The 19,776-nt window shown below is 44.1% G+C and overlaps 1 protein-coding gene across 2 annotated transcripts in view; it reads left to right on the forward strand.

Moving 5' to 3' along the window:
• LOC311314648 (mannosyl-oligosaccharide 1,2-alpha-mannosidase IA) overlaps positions 1-19,776 on the forward strand; it is a 168,318-nt gene that overhangs the window by 66,737 nt on the left and 81,805 nt on the right. For both annotated transcript variants that reach the window (XM_084445079.1, XM_084445080.1), the window contains exon 2: positions 16,422-16,518. In XM_084445079.1, the coding sequence (XP_084301205.1) occupies positions 16,422-16,518 (97 nt within the window). The remainder of the gene's footprint in view (positions 1-16,421; positions 16,519-19,776) is intronic.

Raw genomic sequence — 19,776 nt, forward strand, 5'->3', positions numbered from 1 at the left:
ATCACTGTCTCTTCTTGCTTTGGGATCAGCGTATGGTGTGGGGCGGGTCTCCTACTTCCTCTCGTGCCCCTCCGCGTCTTCTTTGGTGAGCGTGGGCGTTGACCAAAAAAGGCTTGGGGATTCCTTTGCGCGCATCTGCATCACTGACTTCATCCGAGGATTCCCTCTCGCTGACTGTAGACAAAGCATGCGTCTTTGTCTCTGGGCCAGGCCGCGCAAAATCTCCTTAAGAACGCTTTCTCCTTTCCTTGCCATTGATAGACCGTGCCATCTGCATAGTCTTTGGTGTCGCGTCGTACTTCTTCATCTTGTAGGATTGTAGCTCCTTAACGAATGATGTCATGGATTCTGAGATTTTAGTTATGTCGTTAAAGGTCTCGGTATCCACCTTGTCTTTGATTTCTTTCTCCATTCGTTCGACATTCGTGCTTTCTTTTCCTTTCTCAGACTTTGTTTTTTCTATTGTTAGGAGCATGAGATCGAGGGAGCATTTGTTTAGGATCTGTTCCCATTTCTGCATGAAAAGTTTGTCATCCAATCCAAAGGACAGAGTTTTGTTGATATGAAGCCCGCAAGGGAGTTTTTCTCTCCAATATTCTGAGAGTGTAATGGAGTGCCAGAGGAGTCTGGATTCTTTCTTTTTCAAATCTTCTAGTTCTTTTGTGAGGGAGAGAATGTTCGTCCCCCAAGACTGAACAAAATCATTGAATAAAGAATGTGGCAGAATACTACTCGCATGATGATGCAGCTCAGCAAGCTGGCAAATTAATCACTGCCTTGCAGGATTATGTTTAACATAGTTATGACCGAATGAGCATTTTTATTTTAAAGACGGGCTCCCTATCATGGGTGGATTAAGACAATGTGGACCCCGGGGCTTTGACCAAGTTTAAGGGGGCCTTCAAATCCAGTGTTTCATGTCTTTTCTTGCCTTGGTTACGCTGCTCTCTGGGGTGAAGCTACATGGATGGTTTACCTGCATTATCCTAAATGAGCTGTTTTACACATTTCAAAACTCCGGATACTGAATTTAACAACCAACCTACTGAACGAATAGTGGAATACTCAAATTACTCTGGCCAGCCCTAGTGTGTCTGTGTGTGTGTGTATGTGTGTGTGTGTGTGTGTGTGTGTGTGTGTGTGTGTGTGTGCGGGTGCATGTACAGTATGTCTGGTCTTGGCCACCGCAGCCTACTAGCAGCCACATACCCAGCATGCCCTTGGGCCGCTACTCTCAGATCCCAAGCCCATTAGTGGCTGGTGTTCTGCCTACTACGCCAGCTGGCCATGTCCAGGGCACTGATGATCAAACAAGCAGTTTCAAGCTAAACTGGACTACAGTCTGGCCACTGTCACTGTGCCCACTTGGACCGGGACAGGGAGGCGGTCAACACCACCGCAGGGCTCCTATAGGCCAGGGAAGGGGGGTGTGGGGGGGGGGAGCACTGGGCTGCTTCTGGCCTACCTCACTTAGAGGCACTCTCCTGTCTCCTCCCCCTCGTTGCTGGCCAATAGGGGTCTATTGGGGCCATTCTAGACAACATGCAATCCAGGTCTGTCAACCGCACAGCTTAAGATCTGCCTACAGCCATTTTAATATGCTCACTGTGGCTATTCTCTTTGGCCACATGAATCTTTAATGCGCTGCTGATGGAGACTAAGCCGGTCTGAGCCCTGGTGGTGGTGAAGACTCAGGAGGCCGCTTGGCGAAGCCATGGATGAGCTCCAATAGGCACAAAGGTTTGATAGAGAGAGACAGAGATGAGATGAACACAGATGAACATGGTACAGTTGTATGCTGTATATACTTTACAGTCACACGCTCACAGAGTGGTATAGTGGTTTTTGAATTATTATTTTTTCCTTATTATGGGGGCCTTTGTGTGAGTGTGTGTGTGTGTGTGTGTGTGTGTGTGTGCATGTGTACGAGAGAAATGCATACATGTTACAGTAACTCATACCAAATACACAACATCAGCAATGTTTTCATATTTTGTGTGTATTTTTAGTTTTCAGTTTAAGAAAGCTTTTCAAAAATGTGCACAAATTGCCTATTCTCACATACTGCACATGACTGCACCTTACTGTATGAAAGTAAAGGTGATATTGTATTTACATTTTGGTACTCTTGCACTTTGGCCTTTTAACACTACATAATGGTTAGTCACTTGTTTAGAAAGGAAATGCACTTGTGAGTTCTGCCGAGTAGTGGTACACTGTTAAATGTTAATTATTACTATTATGTTCTTGTGTATTTCCAGAGCCAGGTAGCTCACATTCTAAGTGGAGAATGCATTTTCTCCATTGACAGAATTTGACAAGAGGAATGCATTCCAAACGCATTAGCTGTGTTTGCCGGGGCCAATTCATATTTCAATACAATACTTGAAACAAACACTGCGGCAACAACCATTTGCTGTTAAAGGTTAAAAGACACCCTGATATCACTCAAACACGCCGCGCGTTCTCTAACAGCCATTAATGCCGTGTTCTGTGAGCAGACGGAGCGGACACCGGTCGCACGGCGTTTCACCCCTCCAGCGACGACAGGGCCGCCTCCTCCCGCAACCCTGCGTGTTCTCTCTCCTGTCGACGGGGCTCTGATTTCGGGGACGGGCGCGGTAATCAACTGCAGGGTTTTCTGCTGAGGCAGGACTGGACCCGGTTGGGCCTCGGGCTCCGGCAAGGCGCTGTTGTTGCTGCGTTTAAATTTGCTGCTGGCCGTCAGGAAATGGCTTCTCTCCGGCACAGGATGGTGTTTGGAGCTAGTTAGAGGGGGGAGGGGGGGGTTCACGCTGAGAGCTGATGCTGTACTTTCTCGGCCAGAGGTCCCCTCAGCTTCAGGTGATGACACAGCAACTCGTTAACACGGCCTGGGTCCGGCGCTGCCAGGGGCGGCGTAAACTAGGTGATTTATTACCCACGATCCACCCTGGCCTCTTCAGATTAAAGCAACGCCCAGCCCGTGGCACAAAACATAACAATGGGATTAGGAGACGCGGAGAGAGGGGAGGGCGGAGGGAGGGGCGGAGGGGGGGGCAGAGGGGATGGCGGAGCGGGAGAGCTCCGATACGACGGCTTTATGAATATTTATGGCTCGATCTGGATGCGGTGTGAATTGATTCCGACGGCGGCGGCGGTGTGAGGGGAGGCGCCGTGGTCACTGTGACGCTGCGTGGCGTTGTGCCGGCAACTCCTACAGGGAGGCGTTTGAACCGGTTGCGGCGTGTGTCGTGAGAAAAGTGGCGTAGCTACGGGAGAAACCTGCCAACGCACGCATTGCACAAAGCAAATGATAAATGAGATTTACAGACACTCGCATACCCTGCACATGCTCCGGTGAGGCAGTGTTTTATATAGACATTTTTTAATGGGGTCCTCAGCAGTGGCTTCTCTGACTGGATGTAACTGTGTGTGAGCACTTGTGTACACTACTTCATTTCATTCATTCATTCATTCATTCATTCATTCATTCATTCATTCATTCATTCATTCATTCATTCATTCATTCATTCATTCATTCATCATGCAACTGTCAGCTATCCATTCCCAATCATTATCAATCATTCTTTCTGTCCATTGGTTCATTCCGTCCATCCCAGTAAATGTCCTTAAACGTCTCCCGTTGTTGGTGTTGTCTTTTGAACGCGTGAAGAAATATTTGATACATGAGTGGGGCACACATGCACACACCTACACATTTACTCACACATACTGTACTTTGCCAGTAGCAAGAGACGTTCAAAACAGCCTCCCCGGTGACGCAGCTGTAATGTGTTTAATATTGTCCCCGTAGTAGCAGTAGGCTTCCCAGGGTACTATACAGAAGTGACCAGGTCATCTGTGCTGGGACTCTTAAGCCTAGACAGTTACTGCTCCATTGCACACAGGGTCTAATTATTCTATACTGTATGAAGCCTTCTGGCGGTTTGAGTGTTTTAAAGGTAGTTTCAGCAATGGAGGTGTGAGCATTGTGTTCTTCTCAGGGTAGAACTGCTGTCAGTGCTAATTGACACCTTAACTTTTTTTTTTTAGTTTGTATTTATTTTTTTATTTTTTACAGCTGATAAGATTATTACTGTAATTACTGCAATTGCTATTATAATGAAAGAGAGATAGAGAGATTATGAGGCAAGGACAGATACAAAGTCAAAGATGCAGAAACATCAGGCGTGTCACTGCTCAGACAGATATGAGTTAAGACAACGTTCCTGTGGAAGATCAGTCCTCACTGTGCAAGAACTTGCCAGAATTTGAATACTGTCGGTTCAGCACCTGAGTGTGATTAAAGCAAGCGAGCTCCAGACTCACTGCCTCGCCTTCGAGCTGCTGGGATCGCTGTCTCTGCGAAGCCAGACAATGAATAGCCTCAAGCTTCTGATGGTGACGTTTCTCTGCTTTCGGTCCCCCCCCCCCCCCCCAAATGAGGACAGATTGGTAGAAGTTGACAGCATAGAAAATGAAAAACGTCTGTCAGAGAGGTGATTGATACGTTCTTTTTATTTCTTTCTTTTCTCTTCTTTTCAAATGAAGATGAGCTTCAGCTGACAAGCGGTGGGTGTCCTAAGGACTGGAATCTCAAACTCTCTCTGGGGTGGAGAGTGGATGATGGCTTGATTCCCTGTTCACTCTGCACTCAAAAGTTGCCCAAATCAGATTTTTTTGCTCATATGAGACTCAGGTTTGCCTTTTTTCCTGACACTGTGCAGAAATCACACGGAATCTGATATTTTTAAATCAGATTTGCGTCTCTTCCGTATGTGGTCCTAAATCATATACAGGTTAGATGTTTTTCAATGCGACCTCAGTGTGAACAGCTAAACAAAAGATTGGATCTGAGCAATACATCCGGATTGAGCACTAAGACTTGCAGTGTGAACGCAGCCTGTGATTGGTTGGAGATTGTGGATTAGGTGGCTGCTGGATTGCCTGACACTTGGGGTCTGTGTGGAACATCTATTTCATCTTAATTTGCATCCCTGCTCCAGAGCCATAATGCAGAATGGCTTAATTTAAAATTAATCTTCAAAGTATTTAGCATGTATTAAGACTAGCATGTGTATCTTTGAATTTGGCCAGCCCAGTACCATGCTCCAATCACGTCAGAGCCACACTTTCCTGAAGAAAGGAACTGCTGTTTGACCGCGAAGCCCTCTCAGATTGGTTCTCCTTCCTTTGTAATTGGTGTAACCTTTGTAAAACGTTGACCCGTTACTCCCAAAACAATCTCTGAAACGACGACTTGAACGAGGCACTATTGAGTGAGCAGTGGCTAAGGCAGCAGGTTTGCTTGTCTGTAATTTTCGCTTCAGATATTGGGTTAAGACCATGGATGTATTAGGTTTAGACCCAGCGGAGACAGCCACTTGCGTGGGGACGAGATTTAGTTTGCAGTAGAAGTGGTTAACCCACCACTCGGTTCTCCTCCTCTGTGTGACAAGTCTCTTGCTAGTCAAAAGCCATTTTGGATTGTATGAGCCCAGCCTCTGTAATGGGTTTTCTCCACTCCATTATGACAGATGCACCTTTTGGAAGCACAATGGGAGTGATTATGCCAGATGAATGGAGCATGCATGACTAATGCTGTTCTTTGACCAACCAAGCAACAAAAAAAACCCAGCTCACTGGTCTTTGAGCACAGATACGTTTATTTTTATTTTTTCCCGTTTTGCCCATTTGTTGACTCTGGCTCATCTATAAACGCCCTCCTTTTCCAGCCTTACTAAAGTCCCAGTTCTGCTCTTTCTCCACTCTGTGCGTCATCCCAAGCACCTTACAACCCCCCCCCCACACACACACACATTTATTTTAATCCCAACTGTCAGAGTTTGATCCTGAATGATGCCCCGTACCATTTTTGTTCCCTCAGAGCAATTTTGCCTTTCGTACCAACAAGCTGCTACCATTTACCATATCAGGGCTACGAGGAAAGACCATCGCTGTGCAGTGTGGGACTGTCGTGACGGCTACAAAGTGCAGCGGCTCGTGAGGTGGGCGCGGACTCGCTGTCTCTCATGGGCATGTTGGTCCCTGCCCAGCTGGCGATGGCAGGTTTACTACGAAGCAGCTCTGTGATCTTCACTGCGAGCGAGGGCAGGCTGGACAGGAGGCTCAATGCACCTGGGAAACTTAGAAGGAAACAGCCTGCATGCATCGCGGTGTTGCCATACTTTCATCTTTTTTATTCATTTATTATTATTATTATTATTATTATTATTGAATACTTGTGGATATTCTGAGTAAACCCTTAGGGGTGAAAACATTACGTCTTTAAATTGGATTATGTATGAATTACAGTACTGCGAGAACTTTGTGTGCAGATCAGGGAAGACTACTGTTCATCTGAGTTGTCCTACGTTGGTGTGAGTACTGTACATGAACTGTGATCAGTTACATGTCCATCCTCACACCAAGAGGTCAGGCCTATTAAAATATCCCTCAGGAACTCAATCTGCCACGTATGCAATACTCTCGCAACAGTTTCCATGATTACAATCCTGGTTGTTTTTTTCCGGTGGGCCTTTTCGTTGCCATGATTCATAAGTCATGACTCACTTGGCAAATTTACAAGAACACAAACACACACACACACACACACACACACACACACACACACACACACACACACACACACACACACACACACACACGCAAACATACAGTTCACACGCATACAGTATGCCCACCTCTCCATAACCTGTGTGGGTTTATGCACCAAGAGAGTTTTTGTTTGTGTTTATAATTTGTGTTTGTGTTTATACGTCCCTACTGACTTGAATATTACAGAAAGTGATTGATTGCTGCCTTCTGGTCCTGTTTGATGGAGGAATGTTGAAAACAAACAGCCTCTTCTCCTCAGATGCAACATAAGGCTCATGCCTTTTGGAAACCTAAACAAGCTGGATAGTTGATTCAAGAGACTAACTTTGTCTCAGAATGTCCAGAAGGACCAAAGTGCGCAGCCAGGGACATATTACTTTCCCCAACCCCAAGTACCGTATTTATGCCTGTACAATCTGTCTGGCCCAATTTATCAATACAAAAAGGGTGCAGTTATTACTGCAGCTTTGTTCAGCAGCTCTTTACTGGAGGTATACGTTCTGCACATGTGCACACGTGGTCGCGTCTATCGCAAATTCACTCATTATTATCGCATTACAATGATAACATGTTGTGTCTCCACATGAGTCCCAGCCCATTAGGGCAGCACCAGGCACCCAGCATGCCCTGCGGGCATGTAAAGGCAGAAGTCCATGACCTCCACGCTGAGTCGAGAGGACCGGCCGCGGAGTTAATGGCTCCATTCCTAGTCCTCCCACCTCCGGGGGCTTTTAGGTCACACACCAGGGACTCATTGGATTTCCTGCTGGTCAATAAAAGTCTGACTTTTTTTCCTCAAAAAAACAACAACTATTTTCTGAAGGGACAGATGTTGTATTTAAAGAGTGTGGCATGAATTCTCACAGCTGAGGCCTGAAAAGAGTGAAGTTTTCTCATTAATGTAGGAAAACAAATTGCAGTAATGGTTTTCTTTGATTTGATTTGTTCAAGGGGGCCACTGTACATTAATGAACACTTACAGAAATGAACACATTTCAGCAAATATAAATACACCCAATTATAGCCATAGGCTAATTTCCATTCGTAGTTCCCCTGCCAGAAGGAACAAGGCTCCCTAATGGAAGAAATCACAAGAACATCATACAGATACAATAATGATTAAAATAAACACAGAATTACAGTAACTACAATAAAATCAGACTAGTTTCAGTATCTAACCTAACCTATCGTGCATCACAGTAGGTCATATTACTAGACCCGAGCAAAAACCTGACTAACCTAACCAAGCCTAACCTAACTGATCCCTAGCCTAGCAGGGTTAGAGGTGTGTGCAGGTCTGGTTTAGTTCCAACCATAGCTTCAGCTGGGTTTTCAATTAACTATATGTGGGGCATTCTCTGACCAGCTGTGGTAGGCTGTTCCAGAGATCGCTTCCCCTGACGGACAGAGCTGCTTGGCTGAAAGTGGTGCGTCTCTGGGGTACCTCACAGTCACCGCGAGCAGTGGCACGAGTGGTCCGGCACGAGCGGGCATCTCTCCTCTTGATGAATTCTCCCAGTGGAGGGGGTGCAAGGCCATTCAGTGACTTGTAGATTAGGCAGACTCCTTTAAAGGATTTAAAATTGTTGAAGCTTAGGAACTTGTGTTTTTCTAAGATCCTGCAGTGATGGTAGGATATCTTCTTTCTGTCAAAGACCTTCAGGGCTTTCTTGTAGAGGGACTCTATATGATTTGATTTGATTTATTTGTGTCTTACACCACAAAGGATGGCCCACATGGGCTTACAAGACAGAATTATACAACATTTAACAAACCAAGATGTCCACAAAACAATATGAAAACAAGTATTACACAGGATACAGTACATGAATGATTGTCTTAGATACCAAGCTTTCTCAATAAATCTGGCGAAAACAAAAATCTCCTCTCTGAAAAACCAACTCAACATGCAGCTCTCCGACAGCCAAAACAGATCAGGGTTCCCTCGCTGAACCTTTTCAAAAAGAATGTCCCTCAGTTCACTGTATAAGTGACAGTGGAACACAAAATGATACTCATCTTCGACAACCCCAAGATCGCAGAGAACACACAAACGCTCCTCTTCAGGTATCCCTTTATACCTACCTACCTCAACTGCCAATGGTAGGGTACCAGACCTTAGCTGGGCACACAGCGACCTCCGCCCTCTCTTTAAGTTAAATAATACATAGGGTTCTGTAAAATACTCTATAGGTTTGAGGGTTATGGTACATGCGAACGACCAGCTGGACATACAGTACTCAATGTGTGAGAATATCAATGAGTGTAGGAACATCTGGGCTGCGTTCTCTGGTAGGTTGTTTCTGATCTGTCAAAAGTTTTGGAGGTTGAATTTCACCGTGTTTGATATTTTTTTGACATGACTCTTGAATGACAGTGTGGAATCCAGTATATGGAGTCCAATATATTTGAATTCACTTACAAGATCTAGCTCTGTACCTTTTAGAAACGCACTGGAGTGAGTTAACTCTAGGGGACGTTTAGTGAACATTATGCAGACTGTCTTTTTGGTGTTCAACAGGAGACAGGATCCTGAGCCAGTCCTTTACATCTGCCATGGCAGATGTGAGGATGCAGGAGGCCTCTTGGCTGTTTTTTGTGAAAATCACAGCATCATCGGCATACATTTGGGAATGCAAGTTAGGGCATGCATTGTGTCGGCTATTAATGAAGAGAGAGAAGAGAATTGGCCCAAGGACCGAACCCTGTGGAACACCAACTTGACAGTCGATCATGTTGTGCTTGACATTGATTACGTCTCGTCTCTGTTGATTTTAATAGAGCAAACATCATCACCGGAGAGCTCACTGTCAGATTTCTCTCGCATCTCGGTGATGTGTGACGATCGGAGAGGCCCTGACAGTCTGTGTTGATGTCTAGCCTGAGGCAACACAACCAGCAAGTTATGTCTTCCTGATCAATCCCTGATTGATTTGGATCACTGGCTACACACTTTGACCCGCTTTGCCCGACGACAAGACAATTACTGAGCCAAAGAGCGGTCAATGGCTGTCCCATGTTGAGGCTTCTTGTCTGGCTCACTCTCCCCTGCGCACAGTAAACCCCAGCCATTTGCTCTCGGGCTATAGCGGCCAGCATCGATTGTTGTTTCATTCGTGTCTTTTCCCTTGTGAGTTTGTGTGTGATACATGGCGATGGGTTGTTACTTTAACAACCCTTCAGCTCTTTGACCCTGGTCCTGTCACGCATTGACCCCCCGCCGATCACCAGGGCTGATGATCCCGCAGGGCTCCGCTCCTCCCTACTGATGTAGAACGTCACATCCGGCCTGCTATGGGAGCCATTGTGGAGGGAGCTGTGATTTACGGCCCCTGTGTTCGACAAACAGGAACAGAACAGAACACAGGACACACAAGTATGGGGACGTTACTTGTGTGAAAAACATTTAGGCTTGTGAACTTGGCCAAGGGTTTCACATACTGTACCGTTGAGTGTAGCAGTAGTAGTAGTAGTAGTAGTAGTAGTATACTTTTATTGGTCCCCGGGAGGAAATTGCACTGCTACCGCATCAAAAGACAACAAAGTGGAACAGTTCAGACAGTGGTGGCTGGTGAAAAAAATAGTAGGTGGGGCTGAAAGTTTGGAAACCAAATCCTTGTACTGTAAATCAAGCATTCTGGTGCATTCTGAGAAAATAATGAAGGCAAAATGCAACATTTCCCTGTATACATTTCCCTATTTACAAAGACAAATGGTGTGGGAGAACTGAATTTTAACTGATTTAATTGAAAAAGCAAATTTGCAACCGTTATGTTGAATGATATTGAACACGCTTTTTGACTAGAATGACTATGCATAATAAACCTGACAAAACAAGTTTCTGAAGTCAGACTGCACATAACTCAAATACTTAGTCTTTTTTAAAAACAAGCCTTGCTACTAATTAAATGGATGTCACTTGGAAAACTGTTCCATGCCATCACAGCCCTGTAATATACAGTGTTTTTCAAAGAGTTTGTTCTAGGTAGTCATCTGCCCTCTGCTGGCCGCTCTGGTAGCATGCGTGTGTATTTGAACAATACAGTATTTTATTGTCTTAAACATGAATTCAGATGTCTGGGTGTGAATGACCTTATGAAAGAAAACAAGCAAATTGGCTGCCAACCTTTTCTCCACACTCAGTCATTTTAGTTTCACATGCATTTCAGCCACATTAGCCCTAGATGAGCAGCACAGTCGAGCCACCTTATTTTGTATTATTTGTAACTTCCTGAGTAGGCTTTAAGAGGCAGATGACCACCACACCCCTGAGCAATAACCCAGATGACAGAGAACCAATGAGCAAACAATTTGATTTCGCAAAGATGATGGAACAAATGGTGCACATTTTTTCACCGCAGCTACTGCTACACCCATTCTACAAACAATATCAATATGGTCAGACCAGGTTGCTCACCAGGGCCAAAAAATCGTGCCACATCACCCCCATCCTGGCCTCCCTGCACTGGCTCTCTGTGCACCTCAGGATCCACTTCAAGTGGTGTTCACTTACAGAGCCCTCCATGGACAAGCCCCCGCCTACATCTGCGACCTCATCCACCCCTACTCCTCCAGCCAGTCCCTGAGGTTGTCCGACCAGGGGCTCCTGGTTGTGCCTCGGACCAAGCTAAAGACTAAGGGTGACCGAGCCTTTGGGGTGACGGCCCCTAGGCTCTGGAATGCCCTACCCCAGGAGACCCACCTGTTCAGACAGGATTTTGACTTAGGATCTTGGGATAGCTTATGCTTAGAGACAAATATCATGGTAACCTTTTTTTGATGTGTTCAGCACAAGTTTATTTACCTTAATCCTATTGTATATGATGCTAAGCTCCTTAGTCAAAACCTGTTTGAGCTCAAAATATGTGGGAGTGGCATAATGAAGAGTAGAATCCTCCGCATACATTGTCAGGGATGCTTCCCTAATGGCAGATGGCAAATCATGTGTGAATATGGAATAAAGGAGCGGGCCAAGGCAGCTCCCCTGTGGAACACCGCAGTTTAAATCTACTGTTTGATAGAGTGCCATTAAAATAGCATCTCTGTGACCTGGACGACAGGTAGCTACATTTTCACATACATGAAAATGTAATTCTGAGTACTACCCTGTTCTTTAAAAAAAATCATCACCTATTTAAGTTATGGTGCTGAGGTATGGTAAAACACCAACAATTTTTATCTAACATTATTTCATTAAAGAGGGCATATGACTTTGGCATAGGAGTCTGGTGAGGAGATGCTTGGGGCAGTCTGGTGATGGAGAGAGCCTGGGACAGAGGCTGGTGGTTGTAGACTTTGCAGGATTGCCTGTGAATGACAAAGAATGTGAGACAACAGAATACAGTGTATGGCCTCTGACATGCTCAGAAAGAGGATACTTTAGTCATCCACAAACATACTGTCTCACACACTCACCTCAAAAGAGAGGGCACAGGACTTGGAATGTCTGAGGCAGAGTCTGGTGAGGAGAGGCTTGGGGCAGTCTGGTGATGGAGAGAGCCTGGGACAGATGATGTTGATGGAGAGAGAGCTTGGGAGCCTGGTTCAGATGATGTTGATGGAGAGAGAGCTTGGGAGCCTGGTTCAGAGGGATGGTCATGGAGAGAGCTTGGGAGCCTGGTTCAGATGATGTTGATGGAGAGAGCTTTAAAAATTGTTGGTCATTTTAGCAAACCAACTAGTTGCTATTAATGCTAGTAAATCCTATCATGTTAGGTTATGGAGCTAACTTTATAGCAGATGTAAAACGCTAGCTAATATGTGCTGCACTAGCTAGCTAACATAGCTAGCTGGCTAACTTCTTCTAGCTAGCACTGTCTAACTGGGTGCGTACCTTCAGTCCGACCACCCAATAATCCGACTACCCATAATTCCGACTACCCAATATTCCGACCATAGGTCCCCATCGTTTTAGACCCATTGGTCCGACTACCTGTTCGTCCGACTAAAGTTATCCCGGTATTTCGACCACCAATAAATCCGACTGCCCGAAAGTCCGACTTCACTTCCCGGTATCCCATCTAGCAAGATGTAGGCTATGACATCAAAATTTCAGCTTCAAAATGTCCTTCTTCTAATTTGCCACAATAGATTCAGAATACAGAAAACATGTGTATAATAGCACTTATCGTACTTAGCATGCCTAGAGGGACATTGTGGATTGAATTGAGCTCTGCTGTCCAGTGAAATACTTTTTTTATCCAGCTGCATGGTTGAGTGAAACAGAAAACTATTGTCCATGTTTGGAAACAGTAGGTCACTAAGCTACTGAGCTGTGGTACTTTGAAGTGGCAGTGATCTTGTGAAAGCAAAGCAGACAGCTGGATGGTTAGCCTAAGCAGTGTGCTGAGGTAATTCATGCTGCCACTCTCCACTGTTTCCTATAGGTCTAATAGCCATAGGTCTGTGTGCACCACATTTCTTTGTTTCCTGGTTTGGCCTCTTATCTACAAAGGAGATAACCTCCCGGCAGGCTTTCCAGGCTACATCATCAGTTCTTTTGCACTTCCCTACCAGCTGCCGTCAGGGTTCAACGCTTCCCCTGACTGATCTATCTAAACACCTACTTTTTGCTACTCTTGCACTTTGGCTTTAACACTATATTATACACTTAGTAACTTGTTTTAGAAAGGAGATGCACTTGTGAGTTCTGGTGAGTAGCAGTGCACTGACTACCAACAGTACGTTACATGCAATTATTCTAAGTCGCTTTCGATAAAAGTATCTGCTAAACGACTGTAATGTCATATCTATCTATCTATCTATCTATCTATCTATCTATCTATCTATCTATCTATCTATCTATTGAATCAGAATCCTTTTATTACCATTGTACTTGACATACATACATTACAGAATTTTTGCGACATTGTGGAGCCAACAACTTGCACCATCCATCAATATCCTGGATGTTAATCCCCAGGTCAGGCCTCAGTATTGTTTTTCCACTTATTCGGGATGTGGTCCAGCATAAATTATCGGCTTTAGGTGTGAAAGCATTTCTTTTGGAACGCTGCCCACTCAAATCCGCTGCCGTGCGCGGCGAATAAGAAAAGCAGAATGCCGGAAATGCCCGTCTTGTGACTGCTGCGCACGTGCTGCTGATGCAATACCGCCTCAGCATTTCAGGAATACTAAAGTCCTCAAGAGTCATGCACCGAAACCGAGGCAGTATTACTGTAGTTAGGGAAAATGGCCCCAGTTTTCAGACGTTTTCCAAGGTGCTGAGATTTACTCATTGCCGTTGAAGACCAGGCCCGACCAGACTTAAAAACTGTCCATGATTCACTGGCCCACCTGGGCTGTAAAACCCCGGTCCCCTTTTAGATATAAACCAGACGAGCGTCCTCTCTGGGACTGTGGTTGTTTTGAGGCTGATGGCTGCCGTCATTTTCAGGCTGTTTTGTGTGTGAGAAGTCTCGTAGATGCTCAGGACCTCCGTTGGGATTTGGGAAAGGTTTTTTTTTTCCAGGCAGCCTTGTCAGAGGTAATGGGATGGATGCTGGTTTGAGTTCACCCCTAGAGACCACCAAGCACTGTGAAGTTTTAATGATACGAATCACATCGTATTACCACCCTGTCACAGAGGGAAAGCCTATTCCTAGACTGTCAGTCTACCAAATCAACTTGTGACATATTGGGTTTTGTTGGTTAATTCCCTTGGTGTGTGAAATATCCATGAAGTATTACAACTTTTTATTTATTTAATCCTACCATATCCATATCAACTGGCCTTATGTCTTACAACATACAGTAAACAGTAGGCTGTCATTTTCATTGATATTCAACAGCCCTCATGTAGCCCTCATTATATGTGTAATTTGTAAATTACTCATAAGAATGTAGGTGATTTTACTGCAGTTAATGGCAGATATAGCTACAAGCTTGATGTATTAGCCTACACTATACAACAACCACCAGACCTATGTGTGCTTGAAATAATCTTGACATTCAAATTGGAAGTAGCTAACTTTAGTTAGCTAGCTTGCATGCCAACGTGACCATTTAGAACACAGCTGCATAGCTACAGTAGTAACATTAGAAGACAGACTAAAAACTGTAGTTCATTCTCATGTAGCTAGCATTTACCAAGCTGCTGCTAATGTGTAGCTGCTGTAGGCCTAGACTTGTCCTCTCACTGTTTTTTCCCGGGGTCACAATTCTCCTGTATTTTTATGTTCAAAAGAAATATCCCTTTTCATCATCACAACTGGTTTCTGGCACCGTACTATTTCCACCCGGACAAATGAATTGTTTCCATGGTTACATGCATGTGAAGAGAACTGCTAGCCTCGTTCTCCTCAGTGAGTGGCTGTCTTGAGAGAGAGAGAGAAAAATTGAAGAGAAAGACATACTCTAAATAAAAATACTGTAAATTTCAGATGCCCTGGAAAGAATAATTAATGTTTCTCATGGAAAGTTTTAAAGGAAAGAGGCATGCATTTTGTAAAAGAGAAAGGGTCAATAATAAGAGAAACCGTCAGTTTGAAGTATATAATGCTTTATTCTGTTCTATGTACGTAGGCGTATAGTTATGAGAAGCGTGTGTTGAAGCACGTATCAAGCCCTCGACCTTCATTCTACCATTCTAACTAGTTTCTGATAAAGTGCCTTAGGTAAACGACAAGAGCCTGCCTGTCCGCTCACATTGAAATATTGGACTGATTCAGCCTCAGAATACTGGAAATTGATATCTTGTTTATGTAACCTTTGTATGAATACTTAACGCATCAGCAGTTCTGTATGGACTTAGATCAGAGCCCCAATTTGGGCCTGGTTTCTGTGTACTTTTGACTATCGCTCCTCTCTTGTTGTCCAATCATATTTTGTCCTTATGTCATTATCAAATTCTATATTAATGTAGGATTGCACTTGATCAAGCTGTTGCATGATATCGTCTTGGACAAAGTGCTATCTTGTCAATAAACCACCAAGCCTCAACTGGCAGTTCTGTTGTCCGCCTGTTTCTTATATTATTGGATTACAATTAATACTGTACCACTCAATTGGAATACAAAAGCTACTACATGTGTTTTGGCTGGTTATGAATAACAGAGTTATGGTGGCCCAAATCTGAGGTCCTGGCTCACGGACTAAGAGGGACAAATGATTCTGTATTCTGTTCTGAGATTCATACAATTAAAAGTTAAAAAATGTTGTTGCATAGTACTTATTATTTTGTTATTTTCATTCTTTAGAAGTCACAATAATATAGTCTAGAGATAATTGTGGTATGGACAGCCATTACTAAATGCTTATACAAAGACATGCAAACAAAGCAGAACACATTGCATGTCCACAGTCTCCTGTTGAAATGAGAACAAACAAGAGCAATGCTTGGAAAACATTGTTTTTTTGGTGTTGTTTCCCTACAATAGTTAATTATGTGTGCATTTATTTGATAAAATGTCAACTAACTCAGATACACAGCCAAACAAATTATAAATGTGTCACTCCAGGCCAAGTTGAATCACTAAAGCATGGATGTTTCCAGCAGAAATGAAGTTTTCTATTCTCAACTCACACATCTCTTATCTTGATTGCTTGCAGAGCACTATACTGTAACATAATTTGTAAGGGAATCATCAAAACAATGTTTGAGCCATTTTATTGTAAAATCAGAATAAATATGGTGGAAGATGCAATGTTAAAAACCCAATTTAGCAGGGGGATGTACTGTAGCTGAAGTCTCAGTCCGATTGTTTAGTAATTTGGTTAATGTGTGATAATGGTGTGCTTGTGTAATGCCATAGAAATCACAAGGAACCAGGTTGTTTGCAATCAGTTTGGTGACGTGTGCCTTTTTTCGTCCTCTGTTTCAGATGATGAAGTTTGCCTGGGATAACTACAAACGCTTCGCCTGGGGCAAGAACGAACTGAGGCCTCTGACCAGGAACGGACACATTGGGAACATGTTCGGTGAGTTAGCTTTTTTCACCTGAGACTAAAATCCCCCACAGGTTTCTTGGAAGCTTCTGAAAGCCTCAAGCTATTATGTCAACAACAGTCCTTGGAAAGAACACTTAAGTCATACTGTATGATGGTAAGAGTAGGTTCATGCTATGTTTTTGGCTTGCAGATCAGGATGTGCAAAAAAACAACCCAAAATAGTGGTACTCTATGTTTGCCAATACTCAAACTCAAACTCATGAATCAGCTTAAGGATAACAAGATGGCCTGCTACTGCATTTTCACTTGTATCACTATCAGCGGTGTTCCGACAGCCCCACTCATTACCTTAATGGAACATGGTGAGCATTGAAAAAATACATTGCATAAATTATTCTGTGCCAGACTGCCACACCTGGCAACCTGTGAATTTCTGTGTATTTCCCACGTCCACCAGAAACCTGGCATCATAATGATCCTCTCGCTGCCCTCACTGTGAACTTACTCAGTGCCCTTCGTCATGGTTTTAATTTCTAATTTGATTCTAATTGAGAGACAGGATGCAGAAGTTCCCCGGGGCGACCTGGCCTCGCTGACCCCCCCGCCGGCGCCGAGCGAGCGGGTGATCTCTTGGTAAAACTCTTCATAGAAGTGGGATCAGGTTTTAATGAGCATTGGGTGGCTGCTGCTGTCTGACAGACTTCACTTCCTCTTCGTCAAGTCTGCTGGGATTCAGCATCACTGAGCTGATGATGCTGGCCCAGGAGGGGTGATAGTACCTCCTCTCCATTTATCTTCCATATGGCGCTGGTGCTACAGTATAATGACCTTTTCTTATAGTGGAGAGAGGATCCGATCGACTGAAGGCTCCTCCAATTACAAAAATATCTCATGTTTTCCCACCACTTCATTTTGCCACCATTCATTTCAAGCAACATAAATAGATAGTCTGTAAGTAATACATGAACTGGCAGTTGTTGCTGATGATAATAATATGAATTAATGCGACAAAACATGAAATGAAGATATAACAGGCAGTGTTATTCTCCATCCCCTAATTCCAATGAGGTTAGAAAACGCCAAACTCGTACCGGGCCAAAAGCCTCTGTTTTTATCAATTAATTGCTGTCTTTATCGGAGCAACGCAATTAGCCCGTGTGAAATATCCCCCCTGATACGAATCAGCCAGGCAAGAGAAGCGCCGGATGGCGTGGCAACCGACAATTTGTCGGTGGCAGGGTTTATGACAATTAGCTCCTTCGTTCAAGTCTACGGGTTGAACAGCTTACTTATCGCTGACTCAGCATTGCTTATCCCATAAGCAGAAGACGTTTCACTGGAATCCAACATGGTTTTTCCCTCTCCAACCCTGTCTACTGAAGCGGCTCTGTGTAGCATCTGGAGGGGCGGGAGCCGTGCGCCGAGGGTAACCGTCACACCGCGAACCGCGGTGGAGGAAGCCAGGTATGAAATTAAACGCTGTGTTCGCTAATTTATTCCCGCGAGTAAACAGAGATGTGCTGAGATGGGATCCACGCTCAGCCTACTTGTCAAAAAAGCACGGCGATCTGACGGATGTCCGCAGAACCTTCGCTTCCGCTCCGGAAGCAGAGGCCCCCCCCCCCGAACGAGAAACGTGAACGTCTGCCTCCTCCGCCATCTTGCTCTCTTTTGTCTTTCTCTCCTGTTTTCACTCTCCTCCTCTCCTCCACACATCCCGTGTTCTATCTCTCTCTCTTCTCACTTCTCTCACTCATTCTCTGCAGTCTAACCCACATGTCTCATTCTCTCTATCTGTCCCTCTCTATTTTCTCATTGTCCATGTAATCTCTCTGTCGATCCAAGGAAACGAAAGTAGGGTCCGAGCATTTTAAATACTAGCACACAAACTGCACCCCCCCCCCCCCACCCACCCACCTTATCACAAAGATAACCTACTGCATAGAGCATGCTGTATGGAATATTCTCAAAACCCCAGCGATTTAAAGACAGACACTGCAGCATATTTTCAATCTCACCAGTGATTTAAAGATAGACACGGCGGCATATTTTCAATCTCACAGAGCATTATAACAGAGGAAGCTATCAGATCTTATTTTAGAATGACAACGGGCTGTCTTTATTGTCTGTCACTTTCCAGTAAAGGCTGTTCAATCTCAAGGCTTCAAATGGGCCTTCATTTGTGATGTTGCATTAACAAATCAACTTTACAATAAGGGTACATTAATAAGCATTAGTTAATGCATTATTAAGCATTAAGTAACAGTTAACTAATGTCTCTATTAACCATTTACTAATGTTATTTATGTTAACTAAGGTTAACTCACCTAACCCTAACCCTACCCCTAACCTTAACTAAGGTATTAATTAACATTAGTAACCTAACCCAACCCTAAATTAGCATTAGTTAACAGTTATTACACTTATTGTAAAGTGTGACCCAAATCTACCCTCTCTGTGCTGAAGAGGCTAGGCCGCCATTCAGACAAGACCGATCGACCAACATGTCTTGTCTCGTGTCATGGCTGGATGCTTAGAGAAATGAGAGCTGTTGATCTGTCAAGCAGCTGCTATTGAAAGACGGCATTGACACACTCATGCGTTCAACACTGAAAGCGGATCTCCCTGAGAATTAAAATCGCCAATGAAAGATTGACTTAATCTCTGATGCCGTTAGATGTGATAATCTTCAATCATTTCTTAAAGAAAGGAGGATAAAATGTGACAAATAGAGTTGTTTCTACTGTAATTACTGACTGAAAAATGTGTTGTGTATACATTTATAGTTAATGGAGCGTATTCATAGGAGTAAAAACATGTTTTTTATGCAGGGTATTGGCATTTAGTTGACATAGACCAATAGAAAACATGGGACATTACAAAGTTCATTATAACCAGCAGATTAATATGTTTTCCCCCTTGGTAGCGTGAAAACACTGACTCCATGAAGGCCAGAGGGAGAGAAGCAGCACATATTAGTAATTTTTTCATAGGTCAGTCTACAAGCTTGAGTACTCAGTATCATATTTTATCATCATTGTAGCACCACGTTCCCCAATATATTGTGTTCATATAATAACCATAAAGGTTAAAGTCCCACTGATTGTCACACACCTGAGTGCGTGAAATTAGTTCTCTGCATTTGACCCATCCCCTTGGGGAGCTGTGAGCAGCAGCAATTCCAACCCTTGATGCTGAGTGCCAAGCTGGGTCCCATTTTTATGGGGGGTATGACCCGGCCGGGGATTGAACCCACAACCTGCCAGTCTCTGGGCGGACACTCTACCA

This window comes from Borostomias antarcticus (genome assembly GCF_949987555.1).
Source record: "Borostomias antarcticus genome assembly, chromosome: 10".
Taxonomy (NCBI): Eukaryota; Metazoa; Chordata; class Actinopteri; order Stomiiformes; family Stomiidae; genus Borostomias; species Borostomias antarcticus.